This window comes from Rosa rugosa, chromosome 5 (assembly GCF_958449725.1).
Source record: "Rosa rugosa chromosome 5, drRosRugo1.1, whole genome shotgun sequence".
Classification (NCBI taxonomy): Eukaryota; Viridiplantae; Streptophyta; class Magnoliopsida; order Rosales; family Rosaceae; genus Rosa; species Rosa rugosa.
In genome coordinates, this window is record NC_084824.1 from 29,974,489 (window position 1) to 29,999,925 (window position 25,437).

General features: G+C 40.7%; 1 protein-coding gene and 3 long non-coding RNA genes across 4 annotated transcripts; 3 read left to right on the forward strand and 1 right to left on the reverse strand.

Moving 5' to 3' along the window:
• Window positions 1–1,492: 1,492 nt before the first annotated feature.
• LOC133708907 (uncharacterized) lies at window positions 1,493–23,816 on the reverse strand. The gene is made up of 4 exons (XM_062134477.1): window positions 23,451–23,816; window positions 23,102–23,239; window positions 2,312–2,449; window positions 1,493–1,790 (listed from the first exon to the last, which is right to left on the reverse strand). Exons 1-4 carry the CDS (start codon window positions 23,805–23,807, stop codon window positions 1,668–1,670), a joined length of 756 nt encoding a protein of 251 aa, XP_061990461.1. The 5' UTR covers window positions 23,808–23,816; the 3' UTR covers window positions 1,493–1,667.
• On the forward strand, window positions 3,532–15,550 carry LOC133708573 (uncharacterized). Its single transcript, XR_009845896.1, has 3 exons — window positions 3,532–3,647; window positions 14,321–14,396; window positions 15,336–15,550. It is a non-coding gene; the product is annotated as an uncharacterized LOC133708573 (long non-coding RNA).
• Window positions 4,276–14,151, forward strand: LOC133712433 (uncharacterized). The gene is made up of 5 exons (XR_009847394.1): window positions 4,276–5,557; window positions 6,111–6,185; window positions 7,116–12,418; window positions 12,972–13,046; window positions 13,977–14,151. It is a non-coding gene; the product is annotated as an uncharacterized LOC133712433 (long non-coding RNA).
• On the forward strand, window positions 20,707–22,768 carry LOC133708437 (uncharacterized). The gene is made up of 3 exons (XR_009845837.1): window positions 20,707–20,865; window positions 21,539–21,614; window positions 22,554–22,768. It is a non-coding gene; the product is annotated as an uncharacterized LOC133708437 (long non-coding RNA).
• Window positions 23,817–25,437: the final 1,621 nt, after the last annotated feature.

Here is a 25,437-nt window from a genome sequence, read left to right on the forward strand (position 1 = left end):
CCCTTTAGCATCCTAGGGCAGCAGTGATTCCGCCCTGTTAGTAGCCGCTTAGACAGGAAGTCGTTAGGCGAAATTGTGGCATGTTGAAGGCTAGTTCTTAGGCTGATACTGTGTTTAGTCTGGAAAAGTAAAACATGAGCTAATACTGTGAAGGAGCTGATACTGTGTAAAGAGTAAAAAGATAAAAGGAGAATAGTGTGTGTCCTTAATTGTATAAGGGAAAAGGTTGTGGTCTTTGTTGTCAAAAAACTTGTTGTCTGGTAGTGCTTTGTAGTTAACCCTTATTTTTTTACAATAAAAAATCTCTACAACAACTCCTTCCAAACTGGTTGGCACACATAAAGGGGCAAACAATTTGACCAGATAGCATTAGTTTCACATTATCCTGAATTAGCAAAAGCATCGGCTAGAAAATTAGTCTCTCCAAAAATGTGAGTGCAATTAATCAACTAAAACCGGTGGATCCGAATAGAGAGTGAAAATACGAAACTGACCTAGATTGCCGACGACAGAGCTAGCTGGTTTGTCAACGAGCTTGAACAGCTTTTGGAGCACTGAGGGGAGAGGAAGCGCGTGGACGATACGGCTCGACAGGACCTCAATCTAAACGGAGGCGACACAGGTGGAGACTGGCACTGGAGATGAAACACCACCATTTGCAACCAAATGAGGGACTCATCTTCGATGATCCTAAAGTTTTTAGGTAATTAGCAATCTATTTTGGGGACGAAGACCCCAATTTTGAGGTAGTCTATCCTACAGTGGCATCGTAGTAATTTTAACAAAAAGTTATTTTAATTCGTAATTGTGCATGAAATATTAGGAATTAGGCTTGGACTTTGTGTCCTAATTTGTATGAAACTTACATAAGTTGCTTTTTCTGTTTTTTCACTATTCTCTAGTGCTACTATATATTTTTCTAAAAATATTATGCATTTTAGATATTCCTATTCTCTGTTGCAAAAAGAGAAAGTTATGTTCTTATGGAAGCTTTATGTCGGATATTCGGAGCAATCTCGTTCCTCATAGTAAGACGAACAATCTGAGAAAAGTACAAAATTGTTTTGTGGTAGCGTTGACGAACCCTCTAGTCAGTTGTGAACTTTGACTAAGTTCAAGCTAAATTCAACTTTGAGTCATCTTACTAGTACTAAGAGCAAAAAGAGATCCAAAGAAAAAAGACGTGCAAACACAAAAGACCACTATTGTTCGTACTTTCAATAACTTACGTTCACGGCTTCATGCTCATCCAAGCGGATCCACCAAAAAATAGAGAATCTTGTTAGAGTTGCTCTAAGCTTTTGCAATTCTAAGCAGACAACACCAAGTTTCAAAACAACTCATCAAATACAAAGTGTGCCAAACAATTGGATCAGTTTCAAAACACTCGGCCAAGTTCCAAAACAACTAATTAGTTACAAACTACCAAATAATTGCATCATTTACAGAGTTTCAAAACACTTGGATCAGTTACCAAGTTCCGATAAAATGATTTGTTATAAAGTGAACAAAAGCCCAATGCTTCGAAATATCTGAAATTACACCCAAAATGCTTCATCTTAGCAGGGGAGTCAGTTACTTCTCTGCTGGAGCTCTCTTCCTCTTTGCAGGGGACTTGGTCTTCATCTTTATCACAGTTCTGGGATGGACGAACTGGTTTGCACAGTTCATAGCTGCACAACAGATGGCTGTGTTGGCTTGGGTGGTGATGCATAAAATGGTTGGGATGAAGAGGCTTGCATTGGTTGAACTTCATGTGTGGTTTTTGCCTTCTTGGGTGCTCTATTCTCCTGTATAGACAGCAAATCTGTGGCTTAATAGGGAGGTATAAATAGAGTTATCTAGGACAGAAAAATACCAATTTTGGATTCATCAATTTAAGTCACTACTAATCACAGTTAATAGAATTATTTGGCAACACATACATTCATTTGATACCCTAAAGAAAACTATAACAGAAATCCAAGCATGCAAAAAAATTGAAATTCTATCATTTCAAACCATATTGAGACTTGTAAAAGAAAATCACGCAAGGATTCAATCCATCATCTGAAACCATTAAGTACCCTTGACAATAAAAAAACAGTCATGACAACTAATCAAACCAACAGCGAACTAATCATCTAAAAACATATTCATATGTAAACATTAAAACCCGAAATGAGCACAAGGAACCCTAAACTAATCATACCTTTAAAACTAAGCATCACTAAACCAAAAAGTGACCCTATATGCAGTCAAACCCTAAATTGAGCACCATATAAACCAAACCCCGAGCAACCCCTTAACTCATGCAGCCCTAAATAATTACCTGTGTTTTTTGGGTAATTGTTGCAGCTATAGATTGCAAATTCCCTTGATCTAATTGATCAGCATTAGATTGCACATTCCCTTTATCTGCTTCAGCATTCCCATGATCTGCTGCATTGGATTGCACATTCAGTTGGCCCTACAACAAGAAAAGAATTAAACAACTCTTAATCTCATTTAAATGACATTGAACTCTAATAAGATAGTTTGAATAACTCCATACTTGTTGACTGCTGATTACTTGGTCTTTTGATTTACATATCAATCTAAGAAAAAGAATGTTTTATATATACTTCAATTGTCATGTAGTTTCCCAATGACATTGATATGTGAGCAAAGGTTTTGGTATTGCATTTGATCCATGTGTAACCGTCTATTCAAGTTCATTTATGACATTGCACCATTTGACCCATGTGATGTAATACCCGAAAAATTCAAGTTAATTTCCGATGACGTTTTGGAAATGATTTCGTGGTCGTGGGCACGAGTACGAAGCTTGGAGGAGTGTGGAATTAGTTCGAACGATTTAATTTTCGAAAACGAACGTTATTTAGGGGGTCTCAAAAAAAAAAGTGACTTTTTATACGTACAGAATTTGGGAAAACTTCCTTCATGAAACTTGTAGAGCTCGTCGATACGATCGCGTGCATATGCGGAACGCAAAAATCGGAGTTCGTATGAATTAGTTATGATTTTTCGAAAAAGTTTCCAGTTTAGTATAAAGTTTCCATTTTGGGAAATTTCCAAAAAATATTTTCTTTCTTCCCGTTTGGGAAACTCAGCTCTCTCTCCCCGCGTTTCGCCCCGTCGGCTTCTCCTTCCATTTTCTCCGTCGTCCGGCCATGAAGAGCCGCCCCCGAAGGCTGCACGGCTTCGCCTCAACTAGCTGCAGCTGCTAGACGTGGAATTTTCCACCGGCACGGCCCGGAAACCGGAGAATCCGAGAGAGTCCGATCCGAGCACCAAACCGAGTCAACGCCGATATCTCTCGATTCCGACCACCAATCTTCAAGTTTCTTGACGTGCTGAACTCGCCTCAACCTTCTGATCATCATTCTAGAAGGATCGCACCTGGAGTGATCGGATTCACGTTCGTCGGAGCTCGCCGGATTCTGGAAATTTTCCACCACCACCGAAGCTTTTGATAGGTATCTCTCGAGCTGCAGTGCATCGTTTATATTGATTCTTGAACCAGTGAGTTCTCCTTGATGTTCTTAACAACTCTCTAGAAGGGATCGAAGCCTGAAATTGAAGTTTTGACGTCGAAATCAAGCCTTGCCGGATTCTGCAAATTTCGCCGGATTCTGGAAATTTTCCGGCCACCTCGACTGTTTTAGGTAATTTCAACCACTTCCGGTCATTTTCAGCTTACATGATAGTTATGAAAGTTGTTAAGCATGATGAGAGGAAGAGGAGCAGCCCGGCCCCGACACCATTGGCGGTGGTCGGCGGCGGCTCTGCCCTAACTCCGGCAGCCCTTTTCCGGCCACCTCCGGGGGTCAAAAATATAGTTTCTGTGCATTTTTAGATTCTATATTTCAATACGATCATTTCGATATATTATACGCAATTTTTGGATATCGTATGATTAAGTTATGAATTTTACGATTTCGATCGATTTCAATCGTTCGATTTGTGATCTGTGAAGATCGTACCGTCCGATGGACTTGTAGTTTTGATATGATGATCTTATGACTGTTCCAGTGGCTTTGTGTGGTCATGGGCGAAGATCCGACCGTTGGATCATCGTATAAATGCAAAACAGTGATTAGGGAGGCGATTCGTGAGAATCCGTCCGTCGGATTTTCGTATAAATTTGTGAAGATGTTAGTAAGGACGATTCAGGAAGATCCGACCGTTGGATCTTCGTGATGATTTTTGGAGGGTGATCCTAAAGGCGATCCGTGAGGATCCGACCGTTGGATCATCATTTAATTTCGATCCGACCGTTGGATTGTTGTAATACCCGAAAAATTCAAATTAACGTCCGATGTCATTTTGGAAATGATTTCGTAGGCGTGGGCACGAATACGAAGCTTGAAGGAGTTGTGGAATTAGTTCGAACGATTTTATTTCGAAAACGAACGTTATTTAGGGGGTCTTAAAAAGTGACTTCTTATACGTACAGAATTTGGGAAAACTTTCTTCATGAAAGTTGTAGAGCTCGTCGATACGATCTCGTGCGTATGTTGAACGCAATATTCGGAGTTTGTATGAATAAGTTATGAATATTTGAAAATCGGGATTTTTTTTCTATAAATATGGAGAATTTCTGGAATTTTTCTTAAATCCCAAAATTTCCTATTCTTTCTATTTTCTCCCCCGGTTTTCTCTCTTCTCTCTCCTCTCCCCCGACCTTTTTCTCTTCTTTCTGGGCGTTCTTCCTCTGCCAGCAGCGCCACCGTCCGGCCACCTCAAGCCGCTCTCGAGGTGTCCACGGCTTCGCCTCGACGTCGTCTAGCTACTGGACGTGACCACTTTCCCCGGAACGGCCTCAAATCCGGCAAACCGGAGCTGCAAGGTTTGAGCCAAAAACAGTCAACGCCGGTTTTCTCCTAATTCCGGCCACCAAAACTCACGATCCTTAGCTCCCTGAACTCACCTCAACATGCTGATCATCATCCTAGAAGGATCGCACCTGGAGTGACCGGATTCACGTTCGTCGGAGCTCGGCCGGCTTTAATTCGAAAACCACCTTCGAATCCGATTTTCTCGAGTTATAGACCACCTTTTCTTGTGATTCTTGGCCTGGTGAGTTCACCTTGAGATTATTAACAACTCTCAAGAAGGGATCGAGGCCTGAGGTTGAAGTTTTTACGTCGGAATTCAAGCTCGCCGGATTCTGGAAAATTTCCGACCACGAAGACTTTCGATCAAGATATCGCGAGCTGTAGTGCATCGTTTTGATTGATTCTTTTTCCAGTGGGTTCCCCTTGATGTTGTTAACAACTCTCTAGAAGGCATCGAGGCCTGAAATTGAATCTTTGACGTCGAAATCGAGCCTTGCCGGATTCTGCAAAATTCTGGAATTTTTCCGACCACCGAAGCTTTCGATCGGTATATCTCGAGCTACAGACCATATTTTTCTGTGATTCTTGAACCAGTGAGTTCTTCTTGAGTTTCTTAACAACTCTTCAGAAGGAATCGAAGCCTTAAATTGACGTTTTTACGTCGAATTGGAGCTCGCCGTTTTCTGCAGTTTCTCGCCGGTTTCTGGAAAATTCCGGCCACCTTCATACTGTTCAAGGTAATTTTCGACCCCTTCCGGTCATTTTCAGACTTCGTGCTAGTTATGAAAGTTGTTAAGCATGATGAGAGGAAGAAGAGCAGCCCGGCCCCGACACCATTGGTGGTGGTCGGCGGCGGCTCTGCCACTAACTCCGGCGGCCCTTTCCGGCCACCTCCGGGGATCAAAAATATGGTTTCTGTACATTTTCAGATTCTATATTTCAATACGATCATTTCGATATATTATACGCAATTTTTGGATATCGTATGATTAAGTTATGAATTTTTAAGTTTAGATCGATTTCGATCGTTAGATTTGTGATCTGTGAAGTTAGGACCGTCAGATGGACTTGTAGTTTTGATATGATGATCTTATGACTGTCCCAGTGGCTTTGTGTGGTCATGGGCGAAGATCCGACCGTTGGATCTTCGTATAAATGCAAAACAGTGATTAGGAAGGCGATCCGTGAGGATCCGACCGTTGGATCATCATTTAATTTCAATCCGACCGTTGGATTGTCGTTTGATTATGTTTTTGAGTTATTGGCTAAGTTAAGGTCATGTTTGATTAGGTGATTGACGGTTTGAGTTGGCGGACGATTGTGAATCGTATTTTGAGCTGTTAAGAAGACGCAGCGGGATTAGAGGTGAGTAAACCTCACGTGGTTCATATTACGAACCGAATAAATTTAATTACCTTATTTTGTCGTAATTGCGTGAAAATATTTATGAAATAAATATTTGTTTTAAAATCATATGGACTTGATCAACTACGGTCCATGGGTAAGTAAAATGATTTTTACTATACAAATGAATTTCTCGGTTTTATTGCATGTGAACTATAGTTGGTATTAGTGATTATCCCTGAGCGGATAATTACGTATATATATATTTACGTGATTATATGTGAATGGTGTGACATTGAAGAGTGTGGAATTGGGATGATTAAATTATTATGAATTGACATGTGACTTACCATATTTATATGTGATGAACATGATTGATGAGTTCTTGTTAATATTCATGATTTACATTGGAGGATGTATAGAGTTAGAGAATGTAGGGTTCTGAGGATGAGGTGTCCGAAGTTCGACGGTTAAGGATAACCGGAGTGTTTGTGTACTGAGGACGGGGATGTCCAAGGTGCGACGGTTTATTATTAACCGAAGTTGTGTGCTGAGGACGGGGATGTCCAAAGCGCGACGGTTTATTATTAACCGAAGTATATGGTGCTGAGGACGGGGATGTCCAAAGCGCGACGGTTATAGTGTTAACCGAAGTATTTTTGCCGTTGCTTGACCCTAGGCCAAGGTGTCAGAGGTAACGAGGCAGTTAGAGCTCTAACGTGTTATGGGATGGGACCAAAGTGGTGATAGTGTTGTGTGATAGGACCAAAGTGGTGATATTGAATTGGTTGACGTTTGCGTCGTGGATGTTGAGATTGTTGGTTGTGTTGTTGAGTTATAAGAATTGTAATTTAAAATCAACAGTTCTTTCTTGTTTACTCATACTGGCTGTAAAAAGCTTACCGGGTTTTGTGTTGTTGCAACTCCCGGTACACTATTCAAATTGTGTAGCGGGTAATCCTACAGGTCAGGAGAACCAGGACGGTGATCGGGCTGCTTAGAGTAGTGTTATGTGAATTACAGCATTATATTGTGAGGTTTGTTATGCTCATTTAGAGCTTTACGATTTTACTTTGTAAGAGTGAATTGTAATAATTAACTCGAGGTTTTTCGAGTTTTGTGTTGAGTGGCGAGTGGTGTGTTTGTTTCTGAGAAAAAAAAATTCAGAACGTTATTTGTATTAATTGTTTATTCATGTTTCGGATTTGAATTTATTATTCAAAATTCGGGGCGTGACAGTTTGGTATCAGAGCGTAAGGTGCATATTTGGTGATGTGTCAATACTTTCCGAGTGATGGCCCGTCTGCAGCGGATCCCCATCGTGTGCTCTTCGGTATTGACTAAGTCATTGGGTATGCGTGAGTGTTGGGAGTTGTTTAGGCCGCTAGGTCGTTTTAGGAACGTGAATACCTTCCCTGTAGTATTGACTTGGCTAATATGGACTTGTATTTGACTCATGCCATGTTTTAAGTGCTATACGTGTATTAGCCAAGCATACTATACTTCTTAGGTGATGGATATTCGAAAGGGGTAGTACATTGAACCTTAAAGTTGTTTTGGAAGTTCGTATTAGAATGAGTTCAGTTGCCGCGAGTTATAATCTTTAAGGAATGGAAACCTTCGGATTTAACTCTGTTGAGTCAGTGAGAATTGTTTTATGGAAATGAGGTTCTTTTGATTGTTGAAGTGTTTGGTTGAAGGCATGGTGTGGACCTATGCACGTACCTAGTGTGGATACGAGTATTAATGGATAGAAAGTTTGCCTTCTTAAGTTGGACGTACATATGTTTTTGGATGAGATGTACATGTCAAATAATAGATATCTTGTTTTGTAACGAGATGTCTTAGTGGGGTTTTGGTAATTGGCATGGGTGATGTGTTTAAAGTGGCTTTGAGGTAACTATACTAATCTTGTGTGAGATTGAGTTATTAGTATAAATTGAGAATATATGAGCAGTTGGAATGAGAATTGATCTCACTAACTCAAGATGAAAGGAGTGTGAGAGATTATGGGGTAGAATTCTCAAGACTATATTGATTTTTGAGTGTAGTGATGTAATTTGGGAGATACTTAGGTTACCTATAAGGAGGGTAGTAGAGTTTATTATCGATGTGAGGAAAAGTATGGTACCTGTAGCAATAGCATCTATGGTGTGTGCTGGAGATTCTAAGAAAAGAAAAGTTGTATGCAAAGCTTGGGAAGTGTTTAGCTTTATTATTCCTTGATTTTAGCTAGACCTTTGTGTGACTTGATTTACAGTTGCGTTTTGAGAGTGATTATTGGGGATATATCTCTATGATAGATTTTGTGTATGGTTTGACATATGGAAAAATTTATACGACCTTGTGATAGGGTTGATTGTGAAGAGACATTGTGTCGACATATGAGCTGAGGTGATAATGTTGTTTTGCAACCCTAGGGGTGCTAGTGTTGTATTATCAATGCATTGGAACAGATGTTGTGAGAATAGGATTTTGAACGGGGGTATAGTTAGGGTGAGATATTAGGTGCTTTACCAGTATTGATTGGTGAATCAAGATATGTCTTACGTAAGGTTGGAGACTAATCTAGAAAACTTCAAGGAATTACTAGAAGTACGAGTGCAGCAGAGCTGGCTAATTTTGAAAGAGCAATGGGTGACCAAGGTTCGATTCTTGGTGGCGTTGTTGGTTGTTTTTAAAGAAAAGACTACCACATACATTCAGTCTTATTACAAGTCAAAAGCAAAATAAAGTTATTGTACAACGAAAGTTAAAATGCAGAAAAAGAAATACAATAACTAAAAGATGAATTGTTTTTACTTCTTCCCCTTTGATTGGGAAAGCTCAGCAATCTCCTCCCTGAGTTTGGTGACTTGATCATCGACCTCTTCACTGTCCTGCGAGTCACTACTGGTTGAGTCAAGATCTTCCCAAGGAACATGAGGAGCGGTGCGCGGACGAGTGGCAGCCCTTTTGCTGGTTTCAGCCGCAGGAGGAGGGTCCTTGTGGAGTGACGCAACAACTTCCTTGCAAGGAAACCCAGGAGGATGACACTGCATGTTATTGACCTCCTGAGCAAGCTTGTTCATTGCGGTGTGGCAACGGATCAAAGAGAGGTTCATGTCAGTGATGTAATCGAGCATACATGTGACTCGCCAATCCGTCACCATAATACCATCACGGAGGGAGGAACGCAGTGCATCAATTGAGTCTGACAAGCTTTCCAGGGTGGCCACAGGCCGAGGAGCACGAGCAGCTAGGGAGGAAGAGGACTCGCTGGGATGCAGTCTGGGAGAACGACGAGGCAGAGGAGGGGGACTGCGGCTACGCTCACGTATAGGACGATGGTCTCCAGGACGAGTGAGGCCAGCGCAAGCGGCCGCTTGACGACCCTCTTCTTCTAAAGAGAGAACACAGCGTTGATTGACGCTCATGCGAGCGGTAATCTTGGTTCGAACCATGATGAAGGAGAAGGAATTTGAAACTGCACGCTTAGACAAAACCGAGTAAAATCTGGAGGAGATAAAAGGAGGTTTATATAGAGCACAAGATAGGGTTGAGAAAATGTGAGAATGGAAGAAGAGATTTGAGTTATCGGATGGAAGAAGAGAATTGAGAGAGGATGGCTAAAACTCTGGGGAAATTTTCTTTTCTTTGGTGTGAATAGTCTCATTCCCCGAATGCACCTATTTATAGAACAAGGTGAGCAGATCTCCATCGTTGGATGGACGATCTCAGAGATTCAAACTACGCGTTGGATTAAAGTCGCCCAAAAACACGGAAAAGTTGTGGGCGCGTGGAGAGCGTGTAGGGGGACCGAGCGAATCTCGAGACGCTGTGGCAGACAGCTTTCGCCGAAAGGGATCTGCTTTCCGTAAATCACGAAAGCGACGTGTCGTGGCACGTGGAGTGTACCGACAGTTTGTTTTTATTCTATCGCTTATGATAGAATAAATAAAAGGAGTTGCATGGAGAATAACGAGTGCAGCTGGTGCTCTAGTGGTTGAAGAGCAAAGCTCTTGTACAAGAGGTCAGAGGTTCGAACCTTGCCTCTCCCGTTATTTTATTTATGTCGCTTATGACATAATAAATATAACACGTGAGCATATATTAATGAAGGCAGCTCTTGCTTCAGTGGTTGGGAGCAAAACCTTCGTGTTCGAGGTCGGGAGTTCGAACCTTACCTCTTACAAATATTTTTGGATCTCGTATATGCTTGATATACGGACGTATATACGGTATGTACGGCATACATACGTATATACGGTCTGTACGGTATGCATACGTATATACGGTCTGTACGGTATACATACTTATATACGGTATGTACAATTTCATACCGTAGCCGAGCTGGAAGTTGGTAGGCCCAAATAGTAAGCCCAAATAGTAAGCCCAATTGTTCGGCCCGAATGGTAGGCCCAAATGTTAAACCCAAATTGGTTCGGGCCGGTTCGAAATGTGGATGGTTCGGTTTCTTCGGCCCAATTGGCCAGCCCTAATGCTTAGCCCAAGGATTGAGCAAGCCCAAGTCATCATCACTGGGTAACATATTTTATTGGCATGCTTTTGGGGACGAATTGTTTTGAGTGATGCATCTCTATTGTTGTGTAGAATGGTGCATGCTTGAGTTTTACTATAGAGACTTACCGTGATGCTAATTGAGTAGCGAAACACTTTGTGGGAGTGTTTACTGTGCTTGTATGCCAGTACAAAGTGTTGATCTATGTGAGGATCTATGAGATGATCCATGTGACGATTTTGTGTATGTGATGTGGAGTGTTGTTGAGCAGTTGTTGTGTGAGTTTACGTTTGTGATGAAAGGATTTAGTGGCCATAGGAATGTATTTTTATACAAAGAGCTGAGGCTCTGTAGATTACTACAGATTTGGAAAAGATGGAGATTCTATGGTTAGGTCAACCTTAATCGAGAGGAATTGACTTGCGCTTAAATTTCGGGACGAAATTTCTTTAAGGAGGGTAGATTGTAATACCCGAAAAATTCAAATTAACGTCCGATGTCATTTTGGAAATGATTTCGTAGGCGTGGGCACGAATACGAAGCTTGAAGGAGTTGTGGAATTAGTTCGAACGATTTTATTTCGAAAACGAACGTTATTTAGGGGGTCTTAAAAAGTGACTTCTTATACGTACAGAATTTGGGAAAACTTTCTTCATGAAAGTTGTAGAGCTCGTCGATACGATCTCGTGCGTATGTTGAACGCAATATTCGGAGTTTGTATGAATAAGTTATGAATATTTGAAAATCGGGATTTTTTTTCTATAAATATGGAGAATTTCTGGAATTTTTCTTAAATCCCAAAATTTCCTATTCTTTCTATTTTCTCCCCCGGTTTTCTCTCTTCTCTCTCCTCTCCCCCGACCTTTTTCTCTTCTTTCTGGGCGTTCTTCCTCTGCCAGCAGCGCCACCGTCCGGCCACCTCAAGCCGCTCTCGAGGTGTCCACGGCTTCGCCTCGACGTCGTCTAGCTACTGGACGTGACCACTTTCCCCGGAACGGCCTCAAATCCGGCAAACCGGAGCTGCAAGGTTTGAGCCAAAAACAGTCAACGCCGGTTTTCTCCTAATTCCGGCCACCAAAACTCACGATCCTTAGCTCCCTGAACTCACCTCAACATGCTGATCATCATCCTAGAAGGATCGCACCTGGAGTGACCGGATTCACGTTCGTCGGAGCTCGGCCGGCTTTAATTCGAAAACCACCTTCGAATCCGATTTTCTCGAGTTATAGACCACCTTTTCTTGTGATTCTTGGCCTGGTGAGTTCACCTTGAGATTATTAACAACTCTCAAGAAGGGATCGAGGCCTGAGGTTGAAGTTTTTACGTCGGAATTCAAGCTCGCCGGATTCTGGAAAATTTCCGACCACGAAGACTTTCGATCAAGATATCGCGAGCTGTAGTGCATCGTTTTGATTGATTCTTTTTCCAGTGGGTTCCCCTTGATGTTGTTAACAACTCTCTAGAAGGCATCGAGGCCTGAAATTGAATCTTTGACGTCGAAATCGAGCCTTGCCGGATTCTGCAAAATTCTGGAATTTTTCCGACCACCGAAGCTTTCGATCGGTATATCTCGAGCTACAGACCATATTTTTCTGTGATTCTTGAACCAGTGAGTTCTTCTTGAGTTTCTTAACAACTCTTCAGAAGGAATCGAAGCCTTAAATTGACGTTTTTACGTCGAATTGGAGCTCGCCGTTTTCTGCAGTTTCTCGCCGGTTTCTGGAAAATTCCGGCCACCTTCATACTGTTCAAGGTAATTTTCGACCCCTTCCGGTCATTTTCAGACTTCGTGCTAGTTATGAAAGTTGTTAAGCATGATGAGAGGAAGAAGAGCAGCCCGGCCCCGACACCATTGGTGGTGGTCGGCGGCGGCTCTGCCACTAACTCCGGCGGCCCTTTCCGGCCACCTCCGGGGATCAAAAATATGGTTTCTGTACATTTTCAGATTCTATATTTCAATACGATCATTTCGATATATTATACGCAATTTTTGGATATCGTATGATTAAGTTATGAATTTTTAAGTTTAGATCGATTTCGATCGTTAGATTTGTGATCTGTGAAGTTAGGACCGTCAGATGGACTTGTAGTTTTGATATGATGATCTTATGACTGTCCCAGTGGCTTTGTGTGGTCATGGGCGAAGATCCGACCGTTGGATCTTCGTATAAATGCAAAACAGTGATTAGGAAGGCGATCCGTGAGGATCCGACCGTTGGATCATCATTTAATTTCAATCCGACCGTTGGATTGTCGTTTGATTATGTTTTTGAGTTATTGGCTAAGTTAAGGTCATGTTTGATTAGGTGATTGACGGTTTGAGTTGGCGGACGATTGTGAATCGTATTTTGAGCTGTTAAGAAGACGCAGCGGGATTAGAGGTGAGTAAACCTCACGTGGTTCATATTACGAACCGAATAAATTTAATTACCTTATTTTGTCGTAATTGCGTGAAAATATTTATGAAATAAATATTTGTTTTAAAATCATATGGACTTGATCAACTACGGTCCATGGGTAAGTAAAATGATTTTTACTATACAAATGAATTTCTCGGTTTTATTGCATGTGAACTATAGTTGGTATTAGTGATTATCCCTGAGCGGATAATTACGTATATATATATTTACGTGATTATATGTGAATGGTGTGACATTGAAGAGTGTGGAATTGGGATGATTAAATTATTATGAATTGACATGTGACTTACCATATTTATATGTGATGAACATGATTGATGAGTTCTTGTTAATATTCATGATTTACATTGGAGGATGTATAGAGTTAGAGAATGTAGGGTTCTGAGGATGAGGTGTCCGAAGTTCGACGGTTAAGGATAACCGGAGTGTTTGTGTACTGAGGACGGGGATGTCCAAGGTGCGACGGTTTATTATTAACCGAAGTTGTGTGCTGAGGACGGGGATGTCCAAAGCGCGACGGTTTATTATTAACCGAAGTATATGGTGCTGAGGACGGGGATGTCCAAAGCGCGACGGTTATAGTGTTAACCGAAGTATTTTTGCCGTTGCTTGACCCTAGGCCAAGGTGTCAGAGGTAACGAGGCAGTTAGAGCTCTAACGTGTTATGGGATGGGACCAAAGTGGTGATAGTGTTGTGTGATAGGACCAAAGTGGTGATATTGAATTGGTTGACGTTTGCGTCGTGGATGTTGAGATTGTTGGTTGTGTTGTTGAGTTATAAGAATTGTAATTTAAAATCAACAGTTCTTTCTTGTTTACTCATACTGGCTGTAAAAAGCTTACCGGGTTTTGTGTTGTTGCAACTCCCGGTACACTATTCAAATTGTGTAGCGGGTAATCCTACAGGTCAGGAGAACCAGGACGGTGATCGGGCTGCTTAGAGTAGTGTTATGTGAATTACAGCATTATATTGTGAGGTTTGTTATGCTCATTTAGAGCTTTACGATTTTACTTTGTAAGAGTGAATTGTAATAATTAACTCGAGGTTTTTCGAGTTTTGTGTTGAGTGGCGAGTGGTGTGTTTGTTTCTGAGAAAAAAAAATTCAGAACGTTATTTGTATTAATTGTTTATTCATGTTTCGGATTTGAATTTATTATTCAAAATTCGGGGCGTGACAATTGTTGTTTGAGTATGTTTTTGAGTTGTTGGCTAAGTTAAGGTCATGTTTGATTAGGTGATTGACGGTCTTCCTTGGGTGAGCGGTTTTGGTGTGTATTGTGTTGAATTGAAGACGCAGCGGGAATATCGAGGTGAGTAAATCGCACATGGTTCATTTACGAACCGAAATTCGGTGATTTTATTTAATTGTGAATTTGTGGAAATTGTTTTATAAAAATAAATATTTGTTTTAAATTATATGGACTTGCTCAACTACGGTCCATAGGTAAGTAAAATGTATTTAAACTATAAAAATGAATTTCCGGATTTTAGTGCATGTGAGTTGTAGTGAGTATTAGTAATTATTCCTGAGGGAATGATTTTATATATAAATGAGGAGTCGAGTGAGTTGAGGTTTATCTTATGTTGAGTTGAGGATAAGAGTAATTGAGTAATGTGCGATAGTTGAGGAGAATTAAATGAGGAGTCGAGTGAGTTGAGGTTTATCTTATGTTGAGTTGAGGATGATAAAGAGTAATTGAGTAAAGTGCTATAGTTGAGTCGTTGAGATGAGTTAAATGAGGAGTCGAGTGATTTGAGGCAAATATTTTCGTAAGGGTGAACTTTGGCCAAGGTGACACTCTACGATTCAGTTAGAGCTCTAGTCTGTCTGCCATCATACTGCTTGGGGGATAAACGAGTTATCATATGCCCTTGGGTATGACATACTGAATGGGGTGATTAATATAATTAATCATAAGCCTGTAAGTATGATATACTGAATGGGGTGATTAATATAATTAATCATAAGCCTGTAAGTATAATATACTGCATGGGATGATTTATATAAATAAATCATAAGCCTGTGAGTATATATTGAGTAAACAGTTGTTTGTTTTTGAGTAGTCATGATGAGACGTGTGTTGATTGATGCTTGAAGTGACGTTGTGCACTTCAATTATTATGCTAAGAGATACTGAAATTGAATTGTTACCTTAAAATCGTGCAATTCCTTGTTTACTCATACGGGCTGTCAAAAGGTTACCGGGTTTGTGTTGTTGCAATCCCGGTACACTATTCAAATTGTGTAGCGGGTAATCCTACAGGTCAGGAGAATCAGGACGGTGATCGTGCGGGTTAGAGAATTTGTTTTAGTTTTACAGCAATTGTAATTGTGAGGTGAGTTATGCTCATTTGAGCCTTACAATATAATTTGGTGAGAGTGTGCTGTAATAAACAAATTTGAGATTTGGTTTATGTAATATCGAGCGATGTGAGGTGTGGTTGTTTTGAGAAAAAAAATTCAGGTTGTAATTATGTGAGTTGTATTAATTCATGTTTCGGATTTGAATTTGTTATTCAAAATTCGGGGCGAGACAGTTTGGTATCAGAGCGTAAGGTACATATTTGGTGATAATCAGTACTCCCCGAGTGATGGCCCGTCTGCAGCGGATCCCCATCATATACTCTTCGGTACTGGTATAATCATTGGGTATGTCTTAGTATGGGGTCTAGACAGCGTGTATGTCTGTAGGACGGTAGAGTTGTCTTCTAAGTTCGTATTAGAATAAGTTTAGTTTCCGCAGGTTGTAATCTTCGAGGAATAGAGACCTCTAGATTTAACTCTGATGAGTCGGTGAGATTTGTTTTATGGAAGTGAGGTCCTTTTGGATGTTGAAGTGTTTGGTTGAAGGCATGATGTTGACCTATGCACGTACCTAGTTTGGATACGAGTATGAATTGTTATAAATTTTGTCTTCTTAAGTTGGACTTACAGATGTTTGGATGGGATGTACGTATCAAGGATTAAATATCTTGTTTTGTAATGAGATGTCCTTGTGGAGTTTGTTAGTAGGGTTGAGGTTAGGGAAGAAATTATTGTGGTTACTTCTTCCTTGTGCTTGTAAGTTGTTAAGCAGGGTTTAAGGTGCGAGACAAGAATTTTATTTTGTGCTCGATGGTTAGAGATGAGAGACCATTGTTTTGGGTTGTCGTTGAGTACTATAATTCCTTCAGAATCAGGATTGTTGGTAGAATTGGAATTAGTAGTAGTTTTGGTGATTCGGAATTTGAATTGAGTTCGCGAGATGTGTCTTATATACGTGGTTGATGTTGCTTGCATCATTTTGGAACGATACGTTACGATTCACAAGGAAAACTGGATTTGAAATTTATTCATTTGAACACCATGGGTTGATGACCTGACCGTGACTTGTGAATATAGTTTTGTTCAAGTGAATGAAATTGAATTTTGTGGCCTTTGTGTGGTGAACTAGTTTTCTTAAGTTTTGGATCGTAGTATGGAGATGGACTGCAGTGAATTTGAAGTTGTTGTGTGTTTTAAGTTTAAGTAGGCGGGACACTTAAAGTTTTGCAATGGAGTTGATTTTGGTGTAATTAATTGGGAGAGTTAGAATCAGTTCTTGTGAATGATGTTGGGTGAGAGTGTGTGCCTTTGGTGATTGATTTTAGGTGATATAGTTAAACGCAATTTCGGATATTGATTTTAGTGACTTTGTTAGGTATCCATAGTGGTTCAAGTGAATTACTATGTGATATGGAGTTTGATTCGATTTCTGAATCGCTAAATGTTAGGGATTGAATTGTGGTGAGTTTTTGTTGAAGCAATTGATAGATGGAATTATCGAGATTCTATAAGAGTTGTAAGAGTAACTCTAAAGACGTGGGTTTTTCCTAGCTAACTCAGGATGTGTTTAGCTTTATAAATCCCTAATCCTATCGATGAAATTGTTTGTGTTTGGTTTGACTCAGAGGATACTAGCTAGACCTCGATGCGACTTAATTGATTGTTGGATTCTTTTTGAGTGATTGTTTTTATTGCATCATTATGAAAGATGTGTGCAGTAGAGTTGTTTATGGTTTTGAAAATAGTATTGGGTGACCAAGGTTCGATCCTTGGTGTTGTTGTTGGTTAAACAAAAAGAAAAGAAAACATGCACACCATCTTATTGATTTAATATTACAAAAAGGAAATTGGAACTACGCTATACTAAGCCTAATCAGTAGCTCCGGATGGGTTGAGGCTGAGCTCAAGAGAAACTGGAGATCCACGGTTGTAACCGCCTACGCCACCGAAATAGTAATCATATGCGCTACCTTCCTCGGAAGTAGTCTTCGGGTTACCATAGACGTCCTCGCCGTGCACGGGGAACAGAGGAAGAGTTTCAAACTCCTGGCGAACTCCTCCTCGTTGTTCCATGGAAGATTGTCCTCCTGTTGTGCCAAAAGAGTTGTACTGGTATTAGTATTGAAGGGTGAGGAAGATTATGAAACAAAATTTAAGTAAATAAATCCTTCATTACCAGTAGAAGCAGTGGAACCAAAATTGAGATCAATGGATCCACCAGCACCAGTAGAACTAGTGGACCCAAAATTGATGTCAATGGATCCACCAGCTGGCCCAAAATTGATGTCGATGGATCCACCAGCACCAGTAGAACCAGTGGACCCAAAATTGAGATCAATGGATCCACCAGTACCAGGAGAACTAGTTCCCATGGGCACTTGAGCAGCCTGATTGCACCTCTTCATCTGCTTCTCTCGAGCCCTGACGTTCTGGAACCAAAAGTAAATGTTCTTGCCCTCAACCTGTCCATACTGGTTCAGCTGGAGACAGATCTTGTGAATGTGCTCTGTAGTTGGGCACTTAACTCCCTTGTCGTAGTAAAGATCCTTGAGGATTCTTATTTGATCTGGAGTAGGAATCCACCTGGTACGGCTTCGCCAGAAATCCGTGTTGGCACTACTCCCGGCTGCTTGGTTGTTTCCTACATCCTCGATTTGCTGCTGGGTTTGTAGCTCCATTAGTTGCAGAGTTCGTGGTTCCATGGTGATGAGTTGAGAGGAAGTGTAAATTGAAGAACGAAGTTGTTGAGTGTTTGTGGGAGATTGACCTTAGAAGGATTAAGGTTGATGAAGGGGTGTTGGAGATCTGAAAGTTCAGAGAAAAGAAGAGATTGAATCTACCAGATGGAAGAGAAGATCGGGAGGAGAAGGATTGAAATTGATGAAGAAAGGATTTGAGTTTCGAGAGGAAGGCTGAAGAGTTTGAGAGAGAATGGCTGGGGAAAATTTCTTTTCTTTGGTGTGAACAGTTTTTCTCCAGAATGCACCTATTTATAGAACAAGGTGAGCAGATCTCCACCGTTGGATGGACGATTTCTGAGATTCAATCTACGCGTTGGATTAAAGTAGCCCTAAAACACGGAAAAGTTGTTGGCGCGTGGAGAGCGTGTAGGGGGACCGAGCGAATCTCGAGACGCTGTGGCAGACAGCTTTCGCCGAAAGGGATCTGCTTTCCGTAAATCACGGAAGCGACGTGTCGTGGCACGTGGAGTGTACCGACAGTTTGTTTTTATTCTATCGCTTATGATAGAATAAATAAAAGGAGTTGCATGGAGAATAACGAGTGCAGCTAGTGCTCTAGTGGTTGAAGAGCAAAGCTCTTGTACAAGAAGTCAGAGGTTCGAACCTTGCCTCTCGTTTATTTTTATTATGTTCGCTTATGACATAATAAGTATAACATTTGTACACGTTATATTAAGCACAACTTGTGCTCCAGTGGTTGGGGACAAAACTTTCGTGCAGCAGGTTAAGGTTTCGAACCTTGCCTCCCCCTTTATTTTATTTATGTCGCCTATGACATAATAAATATAACGCGTGTGCATATATTAATGAAAGCATCTCTTGCTTCAGTGGTTGGGAGCAAAACCTTCGTGTTCGAGGTCGGGAGCTCGAACCTTACCTCCTACAAATATTTTTGGATCTCGTATATGCTTGATATACGGACGCATATACAGTATGTACGGTATACATACATATATATGTTCTGTACGGTATGCATACGTATATACAGTTTGTACGGTATACATATGTATATACGGTCTATACGATATGCATACATACATACGGTATACCTACGGTATGTACAATTTCATACCGTAGTCGAGCTGAAAGTTGGTAGGCCGATTGGTAGGCCCAAATAGTAAGCCCAATTGTTCGGCCGATTGGTAGGCCCAAATAGTAAGCCCAATTGTTCGGCCCGAATGGTAGGCCCAAATGTTAAGCCCAATTGTTCGGCCCGAATAGTAGGCCCAAATGTTAAACCCAAATTGGTTCGGGCCGGTTCGAAATGTGGATGGTTCGGTTTCTTCGGCCCAATTGGCCAGCCCTAATGCTTAGCCCAAGGATTGAGCAAGCCCAAGTCATCATCACTGGGTGACATGTTTTATTGGCGTGCTTTTGAGAATGATTTGTTTTGAGTGATGCTAATTGAGTAGCGAAACGCTTTGTGGGATTGTTTATTGTGCTTGTATACCAGTACAGGATGACGATCAGTGTGAAAACAGCTATATGTGCAATGCCACGTGGTGATTTGAGTGTGGGTTGCTTGAGGCAATTGTTGTGTTGTAATTTTGAGAAATGATGCAGTGAAGGAATGTCATGTTGATGACTTAAGTGGGAATGAGGATTTCATTTGTGAATTCTTGTTGTGTGAGTTTACGTTTGTGATGAAAGGATTTAGTGGCCATAGGAATGTATTTTTATACAAAGGGCTGTGGCTTTGTAGATTACTACAGTTTTGGGAAAGATGGAGATTCGATGGTTAGGTTAACCGTAATCGAGAGCAATTAACTTGCGCTTAAATTTCGGGACGAAATTTCTTTAAGGAGGGTGGATTGTAATACCCGAAAAATTCAAGTTAATTTCCGATGACGTTTTGGAAATGATTTCGTGGTCGTGGGCACGAGTACGAAGCTTGGAGGAGTGTGGAATTAGTTCGAACGATTTAATTTTCGAAAACGAACGTTATTTAGGGGGTCTCAAAAAAAAAAAGTGACTTTTTATACGTACAGAATTTGGGAAAACTTCCTTCATGAAACTTGTAGAGCTCTTCGATACGATCGCGTGCATATGCGGAACGCAAAAATCGGAGTTCGTATGAATTAGTTATGATTTTTCGAAAAAGTTTCCAGTTTAGTATAAAGTTTCCATTTTGGGAAATTTCCAAAAAATATTTTCTTTCTTCCCGTTTGGGAAACTCAGCTCTCTCTCCCCGCGTTTCGCCCCGTCGGCTTCTCCTTCCATTTTCTCCGTCGTCCGGCCATGAAGAGCCGCCCCCGAAGGCTGCACGGCTTCGCCTCAACTAGCTGCAGCTGCTAGACGTGGAATTTTCCACCGGCACGGCCCGGAAACCGGAGAATCCGAGAGAGTCCGATCCGAGCACCAAACCGAGTCAACGCCGATATCTCTCGATTCCGACCACCAATCTTCAAGTTTCTTGACGTGCTGAACTCGCCTCATCCTTCTGATCATCATTCTAGAAGGATCACACCTGGAGTGATCGGATTCACGTTCGTCGGAGCTCGCCGGATTCTGGAAATTTTCCACCACCACCGAAGCTTTTGATAGGTATATCTCGAGCTGCAGTGCATCGTTTTGATTGATTCTTGAACCAGTGAGTTCTCCTTGATGTTCTTAACAACTCTCTAGAAGGGATCGAAGCCTGAAATTGAAGTTTTGACGTCGAAATCAAGCCTTGCCGGATTCTGCAAATTTCGCCGGATTCTGGAAATTTTCCGGCCACCTCGACTGTTTTAGGTAATTTCAACCACTTCCGGTCATTTTCAGCTTACATGATAGTTATGAAAGTTGTTAAGCATGATGAGAGGAAGAGGAGCAGCCCGGCCCCGACACCATTGGCGGTGGTCGGCGGCGGCTCTGCCCTAACTCCGGCGGCCCTTTTCCGGCCACCTCCGGGGGTCAAAAATATAGTTTCTGTGCATTTTTAGATTCTATATTTCAATACGATCATTTCGATATATTATACGCAATTTTTGGATATCGTATGATTAAGTTATGAATTTTACGATTTCGATCGATTTCAATCGTTCGATTTGTGATCTGTGAAGATCGTACCGTCCGATGGACTTGTAGTTTTGATATGATGATCTTATGACTGTTCCAGTGGCTTTGTGTGGTCATGGGCGAAGATCCGACCGTTGGATCTTCGTATAAATGCAAAACAGTGATTAGGGAGGCGATTCGTGAGAATCCGTCCGTCGGATTTTCGTATAAATTTGTGAAGATGTTAGTAAGGACGATTCAGGAAGATCCGACCGTTGGATCTTCGTGATGATTTTTGGAGGGTGATCCTAAAGGCGATCCGTGAGGATCTGACCGTTGGATCATCATTTAATTTCGATCCGACCGTTGGATTGTTGTTTGAGTATGTTTTTGAGTTGTTGGCTAAGTTAAGGTCATGTTTGATTAGGTGATTGACGGTCTTCCTTGGGTGAGCGGTTTTGGTGTGTATTGTGTTGAATTGAAGACGCAGCGGGAATATCGAGGTGAGTAAATCGCACATGGTTCATTTACGAACCGAAATTCGGTGATTTTATTTAATTGTGAATTTGTGGAAATTGTTTTATAAAAATAAATATTTGTTTTAAATTATATGGACTTGCTCAACTACGGTCCATAGGTAAGTAAAATGTATTTAAACTATAAAAATGAATTTCCGGATTTTAGTGCATGTGAGTTGTAGTGAGTATTAGTAATTATTCCTGAGGGAATGATTTTATATATAAATGAGGAGTCGAGTGAGTTGAGGTTTATCTTATGTTGAGTTGAGGATAAGAGTAATTGAGTAATGTGCGATAGTTGAGGAGAATTAAATGAGGAGTCGAGTGAGTTGAGGTTTATCTTATGTTGAGTTGAGGATGATAAAGAGTAATTGAGTAAAGTGCTATAGTTGAGTCGTTGAGATGAGTTAAATGAGGAGTCGAGTGATTTGAGGCAAATATTTTCGTAAGGGTGAACCTTGGCCAAGGTGACACTCTACGATTCAGTTAGAGCTCTAGTCTGTCTGCCATCATACTGCTTGGGGGATAAACGAGTTATCATATGCCCTTGGGTATGACATACTGAATGGGGTGATTAATATAATTAATCATAAGCCTGTAAGTATGATATACTGAATGGGGTGATTAATATAATTAATCATAAGCCTGTAAGTATAATATACTGCATGGGATGATTTATATAAATAAATCATAAGCCTGTGAGTATATATTGAGTAAACAGTTGTTTGTTTTTGAGTAGTCATGATGAGACGTGTGTTGATTGATGCTTGAAGTGACGTTGTGCACTTCAATTATTATGCTAAGAGATACTGAAATTGAATTGTTACCTTAAAATCGTGCAATTCCTTGTTTACTCATACGGGCTGTCAAAAGGTTACCGGGTTTGTGTTGTTGCAATCCCGGTACACTATTCAAATTGTGTAGCGGGTAATCCTACAGGTCAGGAGAATCAGGACGGTGATCGTGCGGGTTAGAGAATTTGTTTTAGTTTTACAGCAATTGTAATTGTGAGGTGAGTTATGCTCATTTGAGCCTTACAATATAATTTGGTGAGAGTGTGCTGTAATAAACAAATTTGAGATTTGGTTTATGTAATATCGAGCGATGTGAGGTGTGGTTGTTTTGAGAAAAAAAATTCAGGTTGTAATTATGTGAGTTGTATTAATTCATGTTTCGGATTTGAATTTGTTATTCAAAATTCGGGGCGAGACAGTTTGGTATCAGAGCGTAAGGTACATATTTGGTGATAATCAGTACTCCCCGAGTGATGGCCCGTCTGCAGCGGATCCCCATCATATACTCTTCGGTACTGGTATAATCATTGGGTATGTCTTAGTATGGGGTCTAGACAGCGTGTATGTCTGTAGGACGGTAGAGTTGTCTTCTATAGAGGCAAAGTAATGACACCTTTATAATCAAGCAACACTATAGAGGCAAAGTAACCCTATAAGCACTAAAACCTAAATAATTACCTGTTGCTGTTGATCGACTGGTACAGTTACAGATTGCACATTCCCTTGATTTAATCCATAAGAATTAGATTGCAAATTCTGTTTATCTTCCTTAGCATTCTCATGATCTGCTGCATTGGTTTGCACATTTCCTTGCCCCTGCAACAAGACATGAAATTGAATTACTCACTCATCACCCTAACTGATTTCAATGACACTGAATTTGAAAAAAGATGGTTTGAATAGAACAATACTTCTTGTTGACTGCTGGTAGCTATCTTGGTCTTTTGATTTACATATCAATCTAGTAAGTTTGAAATTGCACATAGTATGAAAGAGTAAAGCCTTTACAGGGTTTGACATATATTACCTCAGGGTTCTGACACCTGATAACATCTTTAAGTGAAATAAAGCTTGGAACATGGGGATAGGCTTTGTCAACCGAAGATGGTATCCCATCAACCTGAAGCCCAACAAAGCCCTCACTTCCAGCAGTATGAGCCTGCAACCTACCCTGCCACAACAGGACTTGCCATTCTGGTAAAAAACTCAAAATTTGTGCGTAACCACCAAACGACGACGGACCATATTCCACACTAATGTCAAGCTCTTTGGTCCAAGAGTCCTCGACACCGTAATGCTTCATCACCGAAACATGGATACTAGCTCTCCAACAAACAGTTATAGAGAGGCAATCATTCAAGATTCCAAGGTTGAATCTAGTCATTTGGCTCTCCGAAGAAGTCCAACGAGGTACTGGTAGCTCTCGGAAACACTCCCTTCCAACATCAAATGCATATATCAAACGAGGACCCTTTACCGGCATGTACATGATCAAAATTGTTCATATCAAATTCCCCAACATGTCTCCAACCCCCTGAGTCCACAGTCAAAACCATCACCTCCCGAGGTCCATACGCAATCTCACCTGGAGGCCGAATCCCCATCCTCATTTTTCTTGAATAAGCAATAAGAACAATTTTGTAGACACCATTTATGGTACTATATCCCAACCCAAATCCACAAAAAGATGGCTCCAAAATTTCCTCACTGTGTCTTGTAGGAGCGGACTCTACAGAAGTGGCGTAGCCAAAAATCTTACTTAGGAGGGTCAAACTTTATTAACTAACAAATTAAACTCATTTTCAGTCATCCTCTAGAAATGACAAAAGATTTATTAAAAATACATAAATAATATATTAGTATAAGAAAATTAAGTGTAATATTTCCCATATTAATGCGGAAATTAAAAGACGCTTAAATCATGTTGAATAAATTTTGGGATTTGAGATGAACGATAAATATAGAAAAAATTATGTGTTACTTCGATTTAGCATATTAACAAAGAATCGTAAATATTCAGATATGGGCATATATCGATCAATAAGGTAAGTAAACCTTGAAAAGATTCGTATTAATTGGATATATGTAGTGTATAAGTATTGTAAAATATTATTTCATTCCATTAAAGTTCAAGGATAATTAAGATAAATTTATATCAAATTTTAAAAATTAAGGTTAATTAAGAATTTTTCAAAAATTAAGAAGGGTCAATTTTATTTCATTCCATTAAGATTCATAGATAATTAAGACTAATTAAAGATTTTCTAAAAATTGAGAAGGGTCAATTGACCCTTCTAGCCCTAGGCTAGCTACGCCCTTGCTCTACAGGAGCTAACTCCTCCTCCAGAGATAAAGGCCAATAAAGGAAACTGGAATCACCAGTCATTGGATTGCATATGTAAAAACAGTAAGGGCAGTACATCTTGTATAAGCAGACCAAGCCCTTGCAAGATCCCACCACGATTGCGCTGCTAGGAGTCGCTGAGTCTATAGAAAGATCCAGTGCCGCGACGCCGTTTGGCCTCCGCTCGTTGAAGTCGACCAAGAAGTACCTATCCGAATTGAGGCTCGAGACCAAATGGCAAGGGCGTGTTCGAGAGAATAGGTCTTCGGTGAATTGCGGGTCTGCGAACAAAGATCGCAAAGATTTGCAGACATGCCTGCATTTCATGAGGGTCTTGATTGGGATTTTGCAGGAGATATCGGCAATTATATGGTCTGGCAATTGTACAAGGTAGGGTTTCTGATCATCGTCGTCTTCCTTCTCATGTTGCTTCTGAGGTCGGCGGCTATGGCATAGCTCGGTATTCTTCATCGCCGGTTAGGGTTCGTATAGACAGGGACAAAGAGGGAGAGTGTAGCTTGAAAATGGAGGGAGAAAGGAGAATTTGAAGAAGCGTTTCAGGTGGAAAGTGTGCGTTGAAAATGGAAATTTTATTACACGAGTCGGTGTCAGCTGTGTTGAAAATGGAAATTTTATCAAGACTGACTGAAGACCCACCCCAATAGGCTAA

What these genes read in the sequence shown, in the direction of transcription:
- LOC133708907 (XM_062134477.1), bottom strand. Translation starts at nt 23,807, where the DNA reads ATGACTAGATTCAACCTTGGAATCTTGAATGATTGCCTCTCTATAACT. An exon ending in TCAGGTGTCAGAACCCTGAG is followed by an intron (nt 23,240 to 23,450) that starts GTAATATATGTC and finishes GTCTTGTTGCAG; the next exon opens with GGGCAAGGAAATGTGCAAAC. An exon ending in CAATTACCCAAAAAACACAG is followed by an intron (nt 1,791 to 2,311) that starts GTAATTATTTAG and finishes CTGTCTATACAG; the next exon opens with GAGAATAGAGCACCCAAGAA.